This window comes from Urocitellus parryii, chromosome 2 (assembly GCF_045843805.1).
Source record: "Urocitellus parryii isolate mUroPar1 chromosome 2, mUroPar1.hap1, whole genome shotgun sequence".
NCBI lineage: Eukaryota > Metazoa > Chordata > Mammalia > Rodentia > Sciuridae > Urocitellus > Urocitellus parryii.
Genome location: NC_135532.1, coordinates 84,794,014 through 84,814,682, shown reverse-complemented (window position 1 = coordinate 84,814,682; position 20,669 = coordinate 84,794,014). Strand labels below are relative to the sequence as shown.

The 20,669-nt window shown below is 36.6% G+C and overlaps 1 protein-coding gene across 5 annotated transcripts in view; it reads right to left on the bottom strand.

The window, feature by feature from the left end:
* Cdk8 (cyclin dependent kinase 8) overlaps window positions 1-14,438 on the bottom strand; it is a 107,286-nt gene extending 92,848 nt beyond the window's left edge. For 3 of the 5 annotated variants that reach the window (XM_026412642.2, XM_026412643.2, XM_026412644.2), the window contains exon 1: window positions 13,795-14,438. In XM_026412642.2, the coding sequence (XP_026268427.1) occupies window positions 13,795-13,922 (128 nt within the window). In that variant the 5' untranslated portion in view covers window positions 13,923-14,438. Of the gene's footprint in view, window positions 1-7,043; window positions 7,089-13,613; window positions 13,638-13,794 lie in introns of those variants that run through there. The other 2 variants (XM_026412645.2, XM_026412646.2) reach the window with 2 other exon arrangements.
* Between the last annotated feature and the right edge of the window lie 6,231 nt (window positions 14,439-20,669).

Below are 20,669 nucleotides of genomic sequence, written 5' to 3'. Positions count from 1 at the left end.
AGAAAAGAAAAGAAAAAATTCTGAAGAGAAATAGATGAAATATAAGTGGTATGTGGTGTAAGCTGGGGCTGGGGCTGGGGCTGAGTAGTAAAGTACTTGCCAAGCACATGTGAGGTGCTGGGCTCAATCCTCAGCACAACATAAAAATAAACAAACAAATTGGGGCTGGGGTTGTGGCTCAGTGGTAAGAGCGATCGTCTAGCACATGTGAGGCCCTGGGTTCGATCCTCAGCACCACATAAAAATAAATAAATAAGTAAAAGCATTGTGTCCAACTACAACTAAAAAAAATAAATATTAAAGATAAATAAATAAATAAAGCAAAGGTGTTGTGTCCATCTACAACTAAAAATAAATTTTAAAAATATGTGATCTTCAACATATTTTCTTGTTTTTCGCTTTCACATTTCTGAGCCCAGCTCATGTAATCAGTTTAAAAGGGATCTGCAGGGGTAAATTAGTCTTGGTTAACACAGGACAATAGTGACTTTCAACTCCAGGATATCTGGTTTAAATTCTCACGCTGAGCTGGGCTTATATATTAAAACAGATTTTCAGATAAAATATCTGTATACTTCCTTCAGCTTTCTAACTATAAGGAGGTTGCTTCCAACTTCTGAGCAGGAATTATGTCTATGATGAAAGAATTCTGTTTAGCAGGACTTAACTTTTTTTAAAGTTTCTTCATCAGAGCTGACTCACCTGCCTGTACCTCCTGTGAAAGATTACCTCTGCTGAACATGATATATCAAGCAATTCCACTAGTAGCAGAAGGCTTTCCTGTTCTACAGAGGCAAGCCCAGAGGTGAGTTCAACTGAGAAGGGAGTCAAGGAACAAAGCCAATATCAGTATGAAACAGAAAAGACAAGCTAAAATGGGAAGAAAGGAAAATATCAGGAGTAGGTCAGCACTGGGCAGAAAATGAGAATGACTAAAGCTAAGCAACAAAAATGAAGAGAAAGATGATTTGAGCAAGAAGAAGAGCACTAAGAGTATGCATTAAGGAAAAGTAGATTAAGGTAGAATAACTCAAAGAGTATCCAATCATTTATAATTGTAACAATATTAAGTTGGACTAGAGAAATTTGATGAAAAGTAAACCCAAGGTAATAGGTAAAAATACCCAAACAACTCTTAAAACTTTTTTTTAATTCCAACTGGTATTCTAAAATACACAAAAATGAACAAAACTGAAAAAATAAATAAATAAATAAAATACACAGAACAACATGGGGAAGAAGGAACACCCAATGCAAAATTTGCAAAAGAATCATCTAAATAATTCTGACTCAAATATGTCCTTTATATATTCATTCCCATTTCTTCTTTCCAGATAAGTTTTGGTTTGGGAGTTTTGATGTATAATTGGTGTAAACTTTTTGAAGACAAAAAGACTGGACCTCAAAGAACCTGAAGCCCAAGTCTGTAAAGAAGTATTCCTGGGAAAGTTGACCCTCAGTTCACCAGTCTTGCAGTGCAGTGCTAGGGTTATAACAAGTAGCTTGTACTTGGGCATGGTGATCAGTCTCTAGGACTGTTGAGAAAAGCCAACAGGGAGAAAACTCCCTGTTGGCTATAAGCACAGTGGCATCATCCATAGCAAATGTCCATGGGGAACATTGGAGACCTGGAAGTCCCACCTCCACCTCAGAGCATGTTATGTACAAAGACAGATGTAAAGCATATTTATTGTAGTACTGTTTTAATACTGTAAGAAAATGAAAACAAACTAAATGTACTTTGATTGGCCCAGTATATTATAGTAGATCCATAAAACAGACTAACAAGCTGGCAAAATTAAATTATATGTGGTGATACAGGACTCTAAAGCATACGAACTGAAAATAGTAAGGCACAGAATAATATTCAAATATTTTTCCATATGTGTGCATTATCTGCTCAAAAAGAATAAAGCATTAAATTTTAAATTCTACCATTGCACATACATTCTTTGATATGCATACACACAAGGAGATGCTGGCAACAGTTAGCCCTAAAGACCAGAACTAAATCTGAAGTAGAGGGAGACTTCGATCTTCCTGGGTATTCTTATATACTTTCTGAATTTATCATAAAAATACATTAATTATATAATATAATATAATTTTCTAATAAAAATATAATTGCTTTAAAGTATATAACTTTGACCTTGAAATTCCATTTCAAAGACCTTGCTATAGTAGAGAACCATGTCAGGCATATTTACTGACATACCCTGTTAACTATAATGGCTAAAATTTGGAGATTAAAATGTCTATCACTAAAGAACTGCTTAACTAAATAGATATTGTATGCATATCACATGATACTTTATAATAAAAATGACTTAGAACTATATTTACTATGGAAAATGCATAATAATTTTGATAAAATAATAAGGTCCTAGATTTTTCGCTAGCCTACACATATTTTTAGATTATCTGGTGAGATAATAAGGGAAAAAATAATTATCTCCTATCAGAGTTAAGGATTTTCAATTCTATACACATTTCTGGACTGTTTGAATTTTTTATAACGGACATGTATTATTTTTATTATCAGAAAAAATAAGTCTATTTTTGTTTTTTTAATGAGATCTTAAATAACAAGCAATAAAAAAATACATAAATATAAATGGCATCTACAGGTTTAGTTTTAGCAACACAACCAACATAGTCAAAGATGAAAGTGAAGGTTTTTATTGCTTGGCTCTGAATTATAAGCCTAACCATGAAAGTACCAAAATATTTTAGATAAAACCTACAAAGCAAGTTATAATTTAAGCTTTGGTGTCCAAATATCTTTAGCTGAATTTTCATCTTTTAAAAAATATTTTAATCAACTCAAACACTTTATTATCTCCCTGAGTGGCACATGGCACTGCCTGTCATTCCTCCTAGAAACACTCTCTCCCTGGCTATTATGATTCTGGGAAAGTATTGGTATTTCTCTAGGCTGCCATGTACAGTCAATAAATTGCACACCATTCAATTCCTATTACCCAATGGAGCAACCAGGGGGTTCTTCCTATTTCTCTAGACTTAACTTCTTGGCCTCCTGAGTAGATATTTCTTTCTGTATACTCCATCCTAGGCCCTTGTCTCACTCAACAAACACTCTCTAGGCATTTTCATTACTAGTCAAAGCTCCTACTTCAAATACTGAGGAATTACAAAGTCTACCTCTATCCAGACCCCTCTAATACAAGCACTAAATTCATGTGTTTGCCTAATAGGTACCTAAAATGTGATGCCCACCATCACTTACACACACAGGCACACACAATAACAATAACAACAACAATAAACTCCATTCATCATCTTCCCCCTCAAACTTATTCCTCTTCCTGTTTTGGATATCCATATAGGCAATATCCAGCTGCCCAAGCCAAACCTAGGCATTATTCTTAATTCTCACTCCTTCATCTCTCACAACAAATAAAACAACAAGTCCTATCAATTCTTCCTCCTCATTCCCTCCATTTCCCTAATTCAAGCCACCATCATCTTTCACCTGAAGTACTATTATATTTTCCTATGCAGTTCTCTATGGCCATTTTGACTGGGTTGCTGAACAACTTTTTAAATAAGAAATTTGAACTTATTACTACCCGCTTAAAATCCTACAGTCTCCTCTGCCTTCAGAAGAAAAGTACACAGTCCATAACACGATTTACAAAAACTCACTTCTCTAATTTTTTCTTTTCTTCTTTTTAACCCTTCACCCGACCCTTCACTTCTAAGAGCCAGCACTAGAATTCTCTCAATTTCTTCGCCATACTTTCTTTCATATCTCTCTACATGCTATTCAGAAGTCGCTTCAAAGGTAGCTGGAAGAGCTAACCCAAAATTACCTCAAAGAAATAATTTCAGTTACAACTTGCTTACTACACATTACTCCACCCCTTTTCAAGGAGACTGCAACTCCCACCCATATAAAGAAACTGTGAAGCTTTGGCTGATGTCACCTCTGTAGTCTGCACCATAACCACAAGCCCCATTCCCTCTTAGTTATGGCCCATTCACTTGTATAACTTCTAATTATCTTTCAAGTCACAACTAAAATATCATCTTTGAGCCCCCAGAGCAAATCAGGGACCCCCCGAGGCAAACTATAATTTTCTCTATTGCAGCCCTTATCCTACTATATTATAATTGCCTATTTACTTGCTTGTGCCCCCCAAAAATCTTTAAGTTCCCTAAAGAGTTAGATCATGGGCTGTTCAACACTGAATCTCCTCTATCTGGTATAGAACCTAGATGTAATAGACATTCAGTAAACAGTTATCAAATAAATTAATACAATACAAATTTATAAAAAGAACTAAAGCTAAAGAGATACTACAGAATTAAATGCTAAATATTTAAATGACATTTTACATTTAAAAGAGCCATCAATGTTAAGTCAGCATCGGAAAATATATTACAAATATCTTGCATTATGCTTGACATTTTCTTGAAAATTATGCTAAACTTAATTTTTGCAAACTTAGTCACATGATAAAGTACTAGGGGAGCTCACTTACTTATACGAACTTTCTTCATAAACTGGAAAAAAAAAAAAAAAAACTCCAAACAGATTTCTCTTTTCTGTATGAGCTTATATTTTCATGTGATTTTCTAGTTTTCCTTAAAACAGAAGCCTTATAATTTTAAAAGCAGTATTTCAATACATACTCTATATCTCCTCCAAAATGACTTATTTAATGTAAACCATAACAATAACTGCTTAACAAGTTTTCTTTTTATTAAAATCCTTTAGTTCTCTAGACAACTTATAAATTCAGGTATATAGAAACACTCAATGTAGGCACTATATTGTGATATAAAGAATTTCTCTCCAAAGAATGATTATTTGTTAGAATTCATGGACTACAATAAAGTTATAAATTTTATAGTTTGTCTAGAGAGATGAGTAATCCAGTTATGCTAAGTAGTAGTTAACCTAAACAATTCTTTATTCACATAACAAAAAACTTAATATGTGAAACAATCATGCTATATAAGCCAAGAAGATCAAACAAAACTAAACGCCATTATATTTTCCATCATGAGAAATATGGGTTTGATCCCCATTTAAACAGATTCATTTGTGAGGTATGATCCAAAAAACTACTTTATTCTTTCTTGTGGCTCAATTTTTAAATACTTGGACCATCCATTTGGATTCAGCCTACTAACAGAGGTTGCCTTTGCCTTTGTTTTTCCCAGTTCGTTCAAACAGCCCAAACTTTCTTTCCCTTGGCATTGAATTTCTACTCTCCTACAATATGCCTCAAATTCTTAATTTTGGCAAGATTAGAAGAAAAATCTTCAAATGTGAATTTCAGGTACATATACACACACACACAAAGTATTGAATAGCTGTCATCATTTGGCAATGTGCCAGTAATGGGGAACCCAATCACTGCCCTAGAGGAAATCTATAATCTCTATCCCATCAACATTCACCAGAAAGACCCAAAGGACATATAAACATTAACCACATATACACTGAGGTAGTTACATAATATATCAACAAAGGATAAACTATGTTTTGCAGGGTAATGAGTGAAGAGGGAATATTGGAGTTATATGTTGAGATAAAGTAGTTAGGATTTCTGAGACTAAATGTTAGAACTGGGCTTGGGCAGTGGCAGAGCATTTGCCTTACATGTGTGAGGCACTGGGTTCTATCCTTAGCACCGCAATAAAAACTAAACAAATAAAGGCATGTTGTCCATCTACAACTACTAAAAACAAAACTATTAAAAATTTTTAATAAAAATAAATAAATATTAGAACCTGTTTCAGTTGAAGGAAAAAATTTTCAGCACCTGACAAAAAGGGCAGAGTAGTCTGATATGACAGAGTTGCAGCTATATAAATTTATACTTCAAAATCACTGCAACAGATCATGGTATGAACATTGTCCTAGAATAAGACAAGGTAATAAAGTCATGTGGACAAAGAACAAAAATCTTGATACTAAACCAGAGTCAATGCAAAGTCATTTAAAACTGGTTCTCAGCTACCTTAAATATGACCCAGAAATTCTACTCCCAAGAGAACTGAAAACATATGTCCAAATAACAATCCAAACATGAATGTTCATAATAACATCATTTCTAACAGCCAAAAAGTAGAAACAACCCAAATGTCCAATGATGACTGGATGAACAAAATATGATATCCACACAACACAATATATTCAGCCATAAAAAGGTATGGAATACTGGTACATGTACTATAAGTATGACCCTTGAAAACACTGTACTAAGTAAAAGACAACAGACACAAAAGGCCACATATTACAAGATTCCAATAATATGAAAATGTCCAGAATAGGCAGATCCACAGTCAGAAAGGAGTAGTTGTCAATGGCTATAAAGAAGGGGAAATATGGAGAATAGGTGACCACTAGGGGGTATAGGGTTTTTTTTTCCTATAATAATGAAAATATGTGGAACTAGTGTTGATGGCTATACAGTCTTATAAATATACTAAAAACCAACAAATCAAACACTTTAAAAGGGTAAATTTTATAGTGTGTAACTTACATTTCAATTTTATTTATTTATTTTTGGATGCCAGGGATTGAATTCAGGGTTACTCGACCACTGACCCACATCCCCAGTCCTAGTCTGTATTTTATTTATAGACAGGATCTGAGGGTTGCTTAGCACTTCACTTTTGCTGAGGCTGGCTTTGAACTTGTGATCCTCCTGCCTCAGTCTCCTGAGCCACTGGGATTACAGGTGTGTGCCATATACTCAGTCTAAATTTTTAAAAGGGAATTTTCAGCATATTTTCTGCTTTGACACATCTGAAGGACATGACAATGTCATTTGTAAAAGCAGCTTACTACAGCAGAGACTATTTGGGGGGGCTGTTGATAATAACTGTAGTAAAGAATATTGAGGTTCATTCATAATGCCAGACTCTTCAAGTATTAAGGTCAAAATAACAGGTGAAAACCACCTTTTAATGATAAGATAAAGACCTGCCTTAAGGTGACAAAAGGTATGTATAGACAAAAGATATCATAGTAATTTTGAAGTAACAAAGAGATGACCAAGGCCTACCTAAGCTGGTGTGAAGTAAAGGATTTACAAATTGTTCTGAAGGAGCAAAGGACAGTAGGATATTCATTCTCTAGCAGCAGCTAAGAACAGAAAAAAGAGTAAAGCAATAATAAGTACTAGATTCAATAAAGGCACACTACAAGAAAGATGACACAAGCCACAAAGAATAATAGATATTTATCAACATTGATTTGGATATAATGTATCACATTTCAAATGTTTGTAAATCAGAATTCTGAATTAATTTGCCCAGAGAATGTTCCACAAGTTTACAAATGGCCTATAATAATTTATAATTTGTCATTATTTCTATTTTCTTAAGTGAAATCCAGTATACCAAAAGCTCTGCACCTACCTCCTACCTCTCTGCATAACACAGCTCCAACAAAAGTAATATAATTACTTTAATTAAACTCAAACTGGAAAAGAACTTCTTACCCCTTTCAATCTGTTTCCACTACCACTTCAGCAATGTAGAAAATTCCAGCTCCTGACTCTTCCTGGAAATGAGGCCAAAGCAGAATCATTTGCCATCCAGAGCCACAAGCAAAATGAAGTTCTTCCATGGCAGTTTCACACATGAAAGGAATTCTTAACTCAGTCACTTCAGCTTATAGTGTGTGTGGCCAACATTCTTGTGATGGAAAACTGTCACACTCACTCGCACCCACCCACACACACAACTAAGGTGTTCAATGTATGCTGAAAAGTGTGTCCCTACTGTTAAAAAACAGACTTCACCATGGTCAGTGGGTGCAAAGAGACATTTGTAGTATATGCAAACAACACTACACACATAAGGGTTCAAAGAATATTGTCAAGGGAAAATAAATGGAGAAGAAATATATAAGAAAAAAAAGTCAAATCCAATAATTCACTGAGGTCTGCAGGAAACACAATTTAAAAATCCCTCTTCCTATTCCTCTGGGGATAACCTTTCTGATGAGATCTTCCCCTGCATCTTCTAAGATCTAATCAAATGCTGCCACCTTGGAGAGGCTTTTCCCAACAACCCTAAGCAGTCAGAGGCTTCCTCTGTGTTCCAATAATATCTTGTATTAATTACCATAATATGCATCAAATTGCTATAGTTTTATTTACAAGTTTGTTTCTTCAGTAGAAATTCTTCAAAAAATAATGGAATATTTTTTATCTTTGCCTTCCTAAAACTTTGCACAGTGTTTGGCACAGAGAAGGGTCCAACAAATAGTGAATTTATTCCAATGTTGGAAGATTAGTGAATTTATTAGTGAGGTTATTCCAATGTTGGAAGACATAGTAATTAATATAACTCACATGAACAAATCCCAAAAGAATTAATTCGCCAGTCTTACTACTAAAAAATTGGGACCTAATCATAAGACCCCCAAAATGGCCTAAACAGTAGACCTCAAGGCAGTGAATATCTAAGGAAGATAAATTCAACTGCAAGTAGATAAGAAGTACACAGTTAATACTCTGCTTAGCCCTTTCTTAGTTGGTTATAATGAGTTCTCCTTATTTGACATATAAATTTTCCAGTGATGAAAAGAAACTTATTACATATTGTCTTTGGCATTTCTGATACCTAAGAAATAATTAGATACAGGGTTCAGCAATATTCAGAGGGGAAGGGAAAAGGGTCAAAGAGTAATGACTTGTTTCTATTAGATCCCTTTGGGGACAAAAGACTCTAATCAAGTTCTGGGTGGTTTTGTTTTGTTTTATGACAGGGCCTCAACTCATGATCCTCGTTCCTCAGCCTCCCAAGTACCTGGGACTACCAGCATGTGACACTAAGCCAGCTCTGAGTTCTGATTATAGTTAAAAAATTACAGCCACATCAATGTTTAGAGCAGCACAATTCACAATAGCTAAATTGTGGAACCAACCTAGATGCCCTTCAATAGATGAATGGATAAAAAAAAAATGTGGCATATATACACAATGGAATATTACTCAGCAATAAAAGAGAATAAAATCGTGGCATTTGCAGGTAAATGAATGGAGTTAGAGAAGATAATGCTAAGTGAAGTTAGCCAATCCCAAAAAACCAAATGCCGAATGTTTTCTTTGACATAAGGAGGCTGATTCATAGTGGGGTAGGGAGAGGGAGAATGGGAGGAATAGATGAACTCTAGATAGGACAGAGGAGTTGGAGGGGAATGGAGGGGGAACAGAGAGGGCACGGGGTTATTAATGATGGTGAAATGTAAGGATCATTATTATCCAAAGTACAGGTTATGAAGATACAAACTGGTGTGAATATACTTTCTATACAACCAGAGATATGAAAAATTGTGCTCTATATGTGTAATAAGAATTGCAATGCATTCCGCTGTCATATATAAATTTTAAAAAAAAAAGACTAGACGAGAGATTAATATGGTTCTCTTATTTTCTAGGGAAATAAATTTAAAATAAGATCACTTTTACTGGGCTCAAATAACAGTTTTGATGTTATTTTTCTTGCAAAAAATAAAAACAAGTCTTCTTTAGAAAAAAAAAAAAACTGAATTCAAGCTTTGAGGCCAGCCTCGCAAGTTAGTTAGACCTCCACTCAAAATAAGAAAGAAAAAAAACTGGGATGTAACTCAGTGAGTGGTAAAGTGACCCTGGGTTCAATACTCAATATTTAAAAAAAAAACAAAAAAAACTTTTAATGAATTAAAGCTCCAATACAGATTTAATCAGAAGAGTCCCTATACTGGCCACCAAAGGAATGGTAAACAGTGGAAGCAAACATTAGCCCAATGTAAAGGTAGCATAAGTCAAGTTTAAAAAAAAAAAAAATTGAAGCTCTCTACCTTTACAATTAAGGAAACCAAGGTCTGTAAAGGCAAATGATTTGCCCAAAGTCATACTGCGAGCAAGAAACAGTCTTGACTCATACTCAGGTCTCCAGGATCCCTAATTTAGAGCTCTTTAAACTCTTTAAAGAGCTTTCATATCCTAACACAACTTTCATTAGACTTTGGTATGTGTGTGTACGCACGCACGCGCGCACACACACACATATGCATACATATTCATGTATATCAATAGAAAGAGAGAGAGAGATACACAAGTATGTGTGTATGGATATACATATAGACACAACCATATAGCTACACATACACTTTGGTAGCGCCTGAAAAAACTATGTAGGGCTGATTAGAAATGTACCCAAAAAGTACGCTGATTTATTGAGAAAAAAAAAAAAACAGTTCCATGGTAAGGCATTCATGTTTCCTGAATGACCCAAGAGAAATCAAACTCCACATCTATGTATGTTTACTTATTAATTATATGAAGTTTAGTGCTTAAGAGTATGGGCTACAGAGTTAAAGATCTATAGGTAATCCCATAATCCTAGCTGTCATGTATACAACTGTATACAATTAGCCTTCACTCATGGGGCAAATCTGATTAACTTTCTAAGCCTCAGTTTCCTCACCTGTATAGTTGAAAAATAAATTTTCTTGTGAGGATTAAATCGATGATAAGCATAAAGTTCTTCACCCAGTTACATATTGTTTAATTACTCAATAATTCAGCTATTATTATCATCACTGCCAACTAATCTCTGAGTTTTCTAAAAATGCCCCCAAGAAAGTTTTCTGTGTATTTCTCTCTCTCTCACACACACACAGTCCCAATTATATAAATCTGTTCTTCTGAACACAGATTATAACAAATTAAGAATACTTTCGCTTTTCTATTTGGAGATAAAATTCATTCCAAATTTGTTTTTTAAATTCTATTAATGTCTAGTGCATATACTTGAGGGAATAGAACTTAAAAACAAATTTTCTTCTTACACTTTACTGTTCTTTCACATAAAAAAGTTTGGTTGTTTAAATACTACAAAGAGGATACAACTGACTTAAAAAGAAAATGAACACCCTGCTTCCCAGTGAATCCCCTTTCAGTGTTTAGACATAAAGGACATTCTCTCACGTATGGTGATATGAGAACAATTGCTTTCAAAATGTATTGTACACTTATTTCAACTTTTAAAATTGGAAATTAACACAATTATAAAAGGCCCTTTTTTACTGCATAGAATCCTGCTTCAAATAAAGTATTTCCCCTTCCCTACATTCCTTAAGGTGCTGATTTTATCCTAAGTGTGGTATCCTAGAGAGTAGTATTACCAATTCATTAAATCCAATAAACACCTTTCAAACTATTTTATTTCCTAAAACTTAATAATTTAAGAAGCTAATTCCTCTGGTCTAAATTTTTTTACCAATTAACCATGCTCATTAAACAACTAAAAAGATACATTTGCACAAATCAATTTAATAGTCAAATATATCTCAACAAAATTTATTTACAGGATCTCATTTTATTGTAAATCCCACAATTCTCTTCGAAGGTGTTACTGACCAAATTCCTAGAGTACTGTGTAATTTCAGTAGTAGAATATATAATTTAATGTAAAAGTAAGTCAATACTAAAACCATTATTTAATAATCTTATTACAAAAGATTAAACTGCCACAAATTTTATTTTACCAGGACTAAAATGCATTAAATTACATTTCCCTGACGTAAGATCAAAAGAACCTCACAAATACAATGCAGTATTTTACCACAGTGAGGTTATAAAAAAGAAGCCAAACCGAAAAATACTCCCTCTGGAAAACAAAAACTGTTTTAAGTAATTTGAAAACTCTCTTGATATTTGATCCATTACCAAAAAAAGTTCATCATAAACAGAATAATTAAAGGTTGCCGGAAAACAAATCCAAAGGATTACAAACAAAAAGTTCCTTTTATTTTACAAAATGCCATGATACTTTGCAGTCATCACAAAGGACTAAGAAATATACACTATGCCTTCAGCTATTTTTAAACTGTACAATTCTTCTCACATTATTAACAGTCTAAATTAAAATTTGACCATCAAAATATAAAATGTGTTTAAAAGTATCTCCTGCCAATACATAATATAACAGATTTTAAATAAAACCTAGAATCAAAGTTAAAACAAACTTGCATAATATTACCTTAAATTGGTAATTTATGAAAACAGGGGTATTAAACTGGCTTCTTTTACAGAGATTAAAAATAATTTAAAGTCACTAAAATTTTATAATAAAAGAGAACAGATTGGTAAATGCACTATAAGATCTAATCTCACAGGACTGGAGATGTTATGAATATGCCCGAAATTACATAATATTGGGGGACAGAGAGATGGTTTAAGTCTTTTGAAACACATTATATAGTAAGTTAAAAAGGACACTTTTAAAATGCATGTCATTACCAAGTAAAACTTCAATGAGAAATCTAATTAGACAACAGATTCAGCAGTATCTCTAGACACTGATATCTCAAATGTCACTAGACTATCCATTCTGCTAAATAGTACTTTTAAATACATGTGGCACCCAGAGTATCAAGTTTTCAAATCTCTACCTTTTGCCCATATCTGTATCCCTTAACTGTTGCATAAAAGAAATACAGTCCAAATTAATTAGAGCTACCTTCTCTTGGAATCCATTTTAAATTATTTGAGAAAGGTATTTCAGTATATCTAAGAAAAAATACTGAATAAAACATACACTTGCCTTTCCAATATCCAGAATACTAAAGTATTTACAAATATGGCCTTTCCCCCTGAGGGAATTTCAGCTTTATGAATGGTTTCATTTTTTGGTGCTAATGTAGTTCTGAACATACCCTATCTCATTTGTTTTTAAAAAAAAAAAAATTTAAACATCAAATGGCAGCTAACCAAATTAATGGTGATGTTCAAGTAAAACTACTTTGTAATAAAATCTAAAGATTATACAATAAGCTTTGACATTTGCAATTATCTTTCCACAATTTTCTAGTATAAAAAGCAACAGACACAACATCCATTTTACATGAGGAAAACAAGGAGTTAATAAAATATATTTTCTCCCCAACTAAGAATTGCCTTCTCTTTTGTCAATATTACAATACATTCATCTACTGACAAAGGAAAAATGAACACTTCATTTGCCTGCTAAGAAACTAAATTGGAAGCATTACCAGTGATAGATTTAATTGAGTTATTTCTAGAGAAGAATATTTAAAGAAAAGAGATTAATATTTAAAGTTCATTGCCAGCTGCTAAATTTGGGGCAAACAGCATGAATAAGGTAGCCCCTATTTGTTACTTGCCTTTTTCCCCACCACCCACCCTGCACCAAACCCCCATTGTTCTATGTAAAAACTCACAGCTAATGGTATCTAAATAGCAACTGCTACGTTTATGTTGCAGATGATCATTATGAGGAACTCTCCAGAAACACATTTACTTGCTGCCTTCTTTTCCCCCGATACAATACAAATTTGATAATAAATTGATCACAAACTGGTGTTGGGGGGGGGGTAGATCACAGCTTCTCTTCCAGGCTGATGGATGTCACTCCAGAGGTAGGTGAGGAAATCCCCAAAAGGTTACCGTAAAAATCGACCAGGGCGGGGGTGGTATTTAAGTTTGTATTTTAAAATAAATTAAAAAGAAAGAAATTCAGCACTGAAATCCTCGAAAAGTAGAAACACATGAGGTGGAGGCTCCTTTTCCCTGTTGCTACCACTGTGGAACACAGACGCAGCATGAACGATTTCTTACGGGTTTGGATCCCTTGGACACCACTTCCTCCCCAAACCTCAAACCTTGCTGGCGAGGACAGAAGAGAGCGTCGAGGAAGTAGGAACCCGGCACCCGGTTGGCCCCTCTCCCTCCGAGGTACCTGCCTCGGCCTGCGGGAGCGCCGCCCAGCGCCGACACCCGCACAGACACAAACACTCACCCATCTTTCCTCTTGGCTTTGTAGACGTGACCATAAGTGCCTCGGCCAACTTTGCAGCCCTCGTATTCAAACAGGTCCTCGACCCGCTCCCGCTCGCTGCTCAGCTTCACTTTAAAGTCATAGTCCATTGTCACAGCCTCAGAGGCCGGGGAGCTGGGTCGGGGGGCCGGGGGGTCGGGGTGGGGACCGGGGAAGCACGGGCAGCCGCAGCCCCCGGGAACCCGCCCGCTCTACACCCGCCGGCCGCAGCACCAGCCCGACTGATGCAGCAAGAGCAGGAGGCCCCGAGAGAGCGCCAGGGACATCCAGGGGAGCAGTGGGGCAGAGGCCGGCCAGGGGAGGACGGAAAGGCTCCCCCTGCGCGAAGGAGAGCCAAGGGACGAGAGCTGGGGGTGGGGAGCGGGTGTCTCTGCCCTTGTCCCCTCGGGCTCCCCGGGCGCCGGCACCCCTGCTCTTTCCGGCCGCGCGTCCTGCTCCCACTGCGGTGGAGCGGCGGAGCGGCCACGGAGGGCTCTCTTCCTCTCACACACGCACTCACTCTTCACCCTCTCACACACACGCGCGCTCACACTCACTCACTCACTCACTCTCCCATACACTCAAACAGAAAGGCAGCACCGCACAACAGCCGGTACCTCCTCACAGAGGAGGAGGGAGGGCACTCGCGCAACACGGCCGCGGCTGTCGCAAAAACGTCGCGAAGCCTCGGACTGCCTCAGGCCCTCCCTCCAGCGGACTCCCGCGACGGCTGGCAGTCCCAGCTGGCGCCCGCACCCCAAGGGCCGCGTGGAGGGAGCGGGAGAGCCACTGCCCAAGGCTGCCGCCAAACGCACCACGTGGACCCGCCCCATCGGTAGCCGGACCGCTGACTACAATACCCAGAATGCATCGGCTACCGCCGTGGCCTCCCCTTCTACGACTCCGCCCCGCACGGTGACAATCTGGAGCTTTGCATGATGGGATTGGTAGTCCGAGTTTCGACGAGTTTCAGTCACTTGGGGGAATACTTTCCCTCCCACCCCACCTTCCCACGGAGGTATCTCTAAAGTCTGGTTTATGCTGTAAACTTGACCAAAAAGAGTCACCTGTGGGGCACACTAGTTTATATGAGAATCACATTTTGTGCCACTTCCGAACTCCAGATTTTTAAAGAGGGCATTATCATTATCCAAAAAAGCCTAAGTATTTGTAAACCGCTAACGGGCTCGCGGACTACAAATTGGACACCCTTGGCGGTCACGATCTGTTAAGGACTGCACGATGAAATCAAGATACTGAGGCCAGTTAAAATGAATCCATGACGAATGTCCGGGCTACTCCTAAAGATTGTTACCTTAGTGCTTCCCATCCACGTAGAGGGGACATTTTTGGGGGAACAGCGTGCTGCACTTATATTAACATCATCAATTTCAGCTGTGATTTCAGTAATGGATCTAAATCCTTGGAAGTTGGTTTGCTAATAATTTTGAGATACCAAAGATGTCTGCTGGAGCCGTTCCAATATCTTGATAATACGCCTTTATTTTCTTTTACTCCTCTCTTTTTCACGCCTATTTTTAATTTTTTGGTTTCCACGTGTTAGCATTTCCACTGAAGTCCCTCACGCCCCAAAGAGAATATGATCTTTCTCCCTTTAAAACTCCCTTAACACTTTTCCCCACCACTACCACCTTTCCCGTGGTACTCATGAAATTCTGTTTTGTCTTTTTATTTTCTCTTCCTTGCTAAATTATAAATTCCTATAAGGAGTCATGTTTGCGTCTTCCCTAACACCTGGTGTAACGCCTACGTTATGGTGCTCAGTATACATTTATTAAACTAATGCATAAACATTTTATATCAAAAAATACTTATGAATACGATGGTGATGATAATGGTACTATTTTGTGAAAAATCTTCAAAAGTACCTTTTCTTATATAAATTTCCTTGGAGAAAATTAGTGACTTAACCACCACTTTTAAAGTTGTTTTAGGAACTTGGGATGTGATGTGACTCAAGAGGTAGAGTGCTTGCCTAGCGTGTGCCAAGACATGGGTTCAATTTCCAGCACCACAAAAAAAATAAATAAATAAACAAATAAAAATAATATTAAGTTGGTTTTATCCAGTGTGCAAAGTATTATTTAGTGTTAAGTATACTGATCCTGGGTAGATGGGCCTGGGTTTAAATCCTGCTTTACTATGTATTAGTAGTTTTCCCTTGGAGCCTATTGTTTGTTGTTGTTTGTTTTTTGCTTTTTTTGTAAAATGGAGATATGAAAGGCCCTAGTTTAAGTAAGTACCCAAGAATTGTAAGTTCAAAAAATAGAATATTGTTTGTTTTTATTCAGTGATGTGAATTAGGTGATTCTCTAACAGGACCTCTCCTTTGCATCTTGAAGAATAATGACTTTTTTTTCCTAAATATGGAGTTAAAGTAGACTTCCAGACTTCGGAAAAATATTGTATTTTATGTATTTTGAGGGATGTGTCTTTTTTTCCAGGTATTACTCATAAATCTTGAGAAAGCCAACCACCATCCTGGAGGAAGAGTTGTGAAAAAGCATGGGGCTCTGCTTGGCCCTGAACTGCTGGGTCCCTTCCCACCTCCTCTCCCACCTACACATAATATTTTGGGACACTGAAAGTCTCAGGCTTTAAAAAATGTATTTTTGACTAGTTTTTTCTTGCTCTACTCTATGGATAAGGGTAGAAATTATCCTTGAAGGAACTGAGTGAACTGATTCCCGGAGCAAGAAAGGAAGCTGACCTTAAACTAGGAGAAAGGCCTGCTTTTTTCTATGAAGCTAGGGTTAGAGTTAGGGGTCTAGACTTCAGGTTGGACCCATATGGTAGTGTGAGGGAAGCTGGCCCTGTGACACAGTATCAGGATGGGGAGCTCAGGAAGAAATAGACATTAGGGAACCTTTAAAATGAGAGGATGAATGGGAAACAGTAACATCTAATATACTTTTGTGTCTCTTTCTTATAGCAATTCCCTGCTCTGATTGTCAGGCTATTAACTTGGTCTTAGTGGTGGAGCCTGTCTATGCTTGGAGGAAAGGGGGAAACCAACAGCCAGAGACTCAATGATACAAGATAAGAAGCAGCCCACAGAACCAAAGCAATGAGCTAGGAAGGGCTGTCATAAATACTGTTATTCCAAAATGTTGAGCAGTAGAACCTGTGTTTAAGATAAACTTCCTATAGATCCAGGAATGAAGGATGGGACCTAATTGTTATTTGAGTGAACTGAACCTATCAGGGACATGGAGTTGTCATTTATGCTTGAATTTCAACCCCAGATCACACTGATGTCTCTTTGCTCCATGATGACTTCTCACCATATTGTAGAGTTTATGACCTTCATTGGTCCATATTCCAAATGATGCCTAAATAATGCTCCTGACTTTTCTGCATACAATGTGTTTCATTTGCATTCTAAATTTGACATCTCTAGTGTTAACATGCCCCCCATAAAAGAGCACCATATTTTAAATGTCTCCAGTTCTGCCTAAGAGGATATTTTGCTGTCATCTCAAACAAAATTTCTGAAACTAAAATGCCATCCTATCCCCTGAACCTCCCAATTTCAATGATTGGTGATGACAGCAAATAGTCATTGAGTTGTTTCTGCCAACCCCTTTCATTCAGGCCTTCCTGAATGAAAGGCCTGAATGAAAGGGGTTGTCATTCCCTCATGTGAACTCTGACCTTTGCAGTCCTGCCCATCTCCAAGGTGCAACTCAAATGCCTAACTCGGTCATGAAGCCTTTCCTGAATTTTTGCAATTAAGTATAAACTTTCTTGACCATCAACTTCCAACCCAGCCTTGGCACCATTTCATTTTATTTGTAACTTGCTTAGAAACCTCACAAACACCTTGTAGTTTTAGTCATTTATTATATGCACTTAAAAAAACATGTCCTTTAATAAATTCAATAATTGAGTCTCTGACTTAATCATCTCTGCTCCCCTACAGTGCCAAGCACATAGTTTGCATAATTACATTTAATTAGAATGTGTTCCATTGGATTGGTTTCTATTAAGGTTAAATGGACATTACTAATAATAAAGGTGGGACTGTCATTTTAAAACATTTTGCATCTTGACTCTGAACATGTACTTTTAACAGCAGATTTTAATGCTTCATGATATATTAATGGAAAAACCTAGGTGGGTCTTCCTATAGTTGTTCACTTTCAATCTCTGCAATGTTGAATTCTACTTTTCTACTCAGTATCAAATCATGTTTTCAGTGGAAGGCATCTAATCTCCTACTCTGCAGGTGGCACATTCATCATCTTTATCATCAAAAAGCACATATAAAACATCTATATGTGAGCATAGTGTTAGACACAAGAAAGGACAAGTTAGATTAACCAACTCTCTATAGTTTTGTTTAAAACTTTTTAAAGGAAACATGGGTGCAAATTGTTCCCCAGTGTACTGTATGAGCATCCAGACTATAACTTAGAACTTGGAAAAGCCAGAATCAGCCAACCCACCAACCAACCAACAAACAAACAAAAAGAGCAAGAACTAACAAAAAAATCACTCTAAAAATCATTTCCTTTTCTTTTAATCATCATGTAAGCATTGTTGGCTCTTGTGGACTCATTTGTTCCACATTACTAGAAATATGACCACCATCAGTTCCTGAATTTCACATCAGACAATGTCATTAAGAATTGATTCTGTTTCTCAATTTAGTTCTGAAAATCCCAGGAAGGGCTCTTTTCCAGTTGTGTTGGAGTATCCTAGGCCAGCCAAATGTGGCAGTGAAATGTAAAAATGTGAGAGTTCCTTTGTCAGGAAGGGTGAAAGAGTAGGGGTAGAGAACTTGCAAGGAAATGAAGAAACTCTAAGAGTTATAAAGAAAATAAAATAGGGCAATGTGATAGAAGATGGGAACAGGAAGAGATTACTTTAAAGTGGCAGGTTGTCACAGGCTTTCTAAGGAATGATGCTTAAGCTGAGACCTAAATGTTGTGGGGCAGAACCTGCCAAGATGAGGGAGCAGAGTAGTTGAGACATATCAGACACACAGCAAGAACAAAGGCCTTCAGCTAAAATGAAGGGACAAAAAGAAAGCTGTGTGATGAAGGTGGTAGAAGTAAGGGGTGAAATTATGTGAGGTGAGGACTGAGGCAGAGAGGTTGGAGTCATATAGAACCTTTTAGACCATAGAAAAGGGCTTGGATTATTTTTTTATGGCAATGGGAAGCCACTGCAAGATTGTAAACAGGGGAGAGACCGACATTATTTATGCATTATAAAGGATATCCTGGATGATGGAAGGAGGTTGCATAACAGATACTAAAATCCAATTAGATAGAAGCAATAAGTTGTAGTGTTCTATACACAATAGTATTATTTTAGTTTACTATAAGTTATTATGCATTTTATAGAACTAGAAGTTCAAGGGTTCCCAACACAATATTTAAGGAGATGTAAATTCTTGTTACCCTAATTTAAACATACATTATATACATGTATCAAATTATTACCCCCAAAATATGTACAATTATTATATGTCAGTCCAAAACTTTTAAAAAGAAAAAAGAATATCCTGGCTGAAGGATGGATTGTCAGAAGCAAAACTGAAAGATGATAGATAATGGATGGATAACAACATAGATAGATGGGTATAGAGTAGAAATAACAGGACTTGCTGGTTAGCTGGATGGGAAGTAAAGAAAAAGAAAGAATCAAGACAACTTATGTGATGGTTGGTCAGCTTTTCATTGCTTACCTGTGAGGGAAGATTTGGAGAGGAACAAGCTTAGAAGGGAAAAATGTAATAGTTCCAATTTGAGTTTGTCAGACAGGAGATATCTCAGCAATCTAAGAGAATATATTTAGTAGGAGGTAGATATGGGGGTCTGAAGCTCAAAGAAAGATTGGGACTGGAGTTAAGAATTTATAAATCAGCAGCCATAAGGGTTGATTAGATCACTCACAAATCATGTTACAGTGAGCAAAGATGTCCCTGAGAATCTCCAACATTTAAGGACTGAGTAAAGGAGAAGCTAGAAGGGAAAACTGAGGAGAGGAGGCCAGAGGGCTAATTGGGAAATCAGGGTTTATGATGTTATGAAACCCAAAGGAAAAACACATTTTGAAAAAGAGGGATGGTCCATAATGTTGAATACTACCAAGAAGTCAAGCAAGATAAAGAGAGTACTGTTAAATTTATCACAGTGTTTCTCAACTTCTTTTGAAATTATTTTCTTATAAGAAGAACTTTCAGACTTTTTTTCCTTAATTGTCCATCACCCATGAAATGTTAATACCACAGATACTCTAATGGTCTGTTTATGCACTGTGGCACTTGTAATATCTTAAGATATTGAGATCTTCATATTTAAGATATTACCATTATGATAGCTTTAATTTTTCAAGAATCAACTTTTGCCCCCTTGTGGAAAATATTGCCCCATTAAGAATGCTTGATTTATCTCTATCTATCTATCTATATCTATCTATATATGATTTGTAACACCGACAGGTGTATGATGTTGTGATGGTAAAGTGAGGGTTGAAGCCAGTCTGGATTAAGAGTAAATTCAAAGTAAGGAGATGGGGGAGGGAGTGGAGAAAAGTAAATAAATTTGTAGCAGATTGGTTAAGAGAGCTGCCTCTTTAACCATACATGTGGCCTCTGCTCTTGAACCTACCCTTTCCTTAACAGGACAGACTGCTTTCTGTTCTTTTGTCTCAGTTTTCTTATTTGTAAAAGTGGAATAATGGTGGAAATAACCTCATAAGGTCATTATCAAGTTTAAGGGAGTTGATAATATATACAAACTATTTAGAATTGTGCCTAGCATGTGGTAAGTATGGTGAATAGGTTAGCTGTTAATTCTTCTCATTTACAATATTAGCTATGAAGA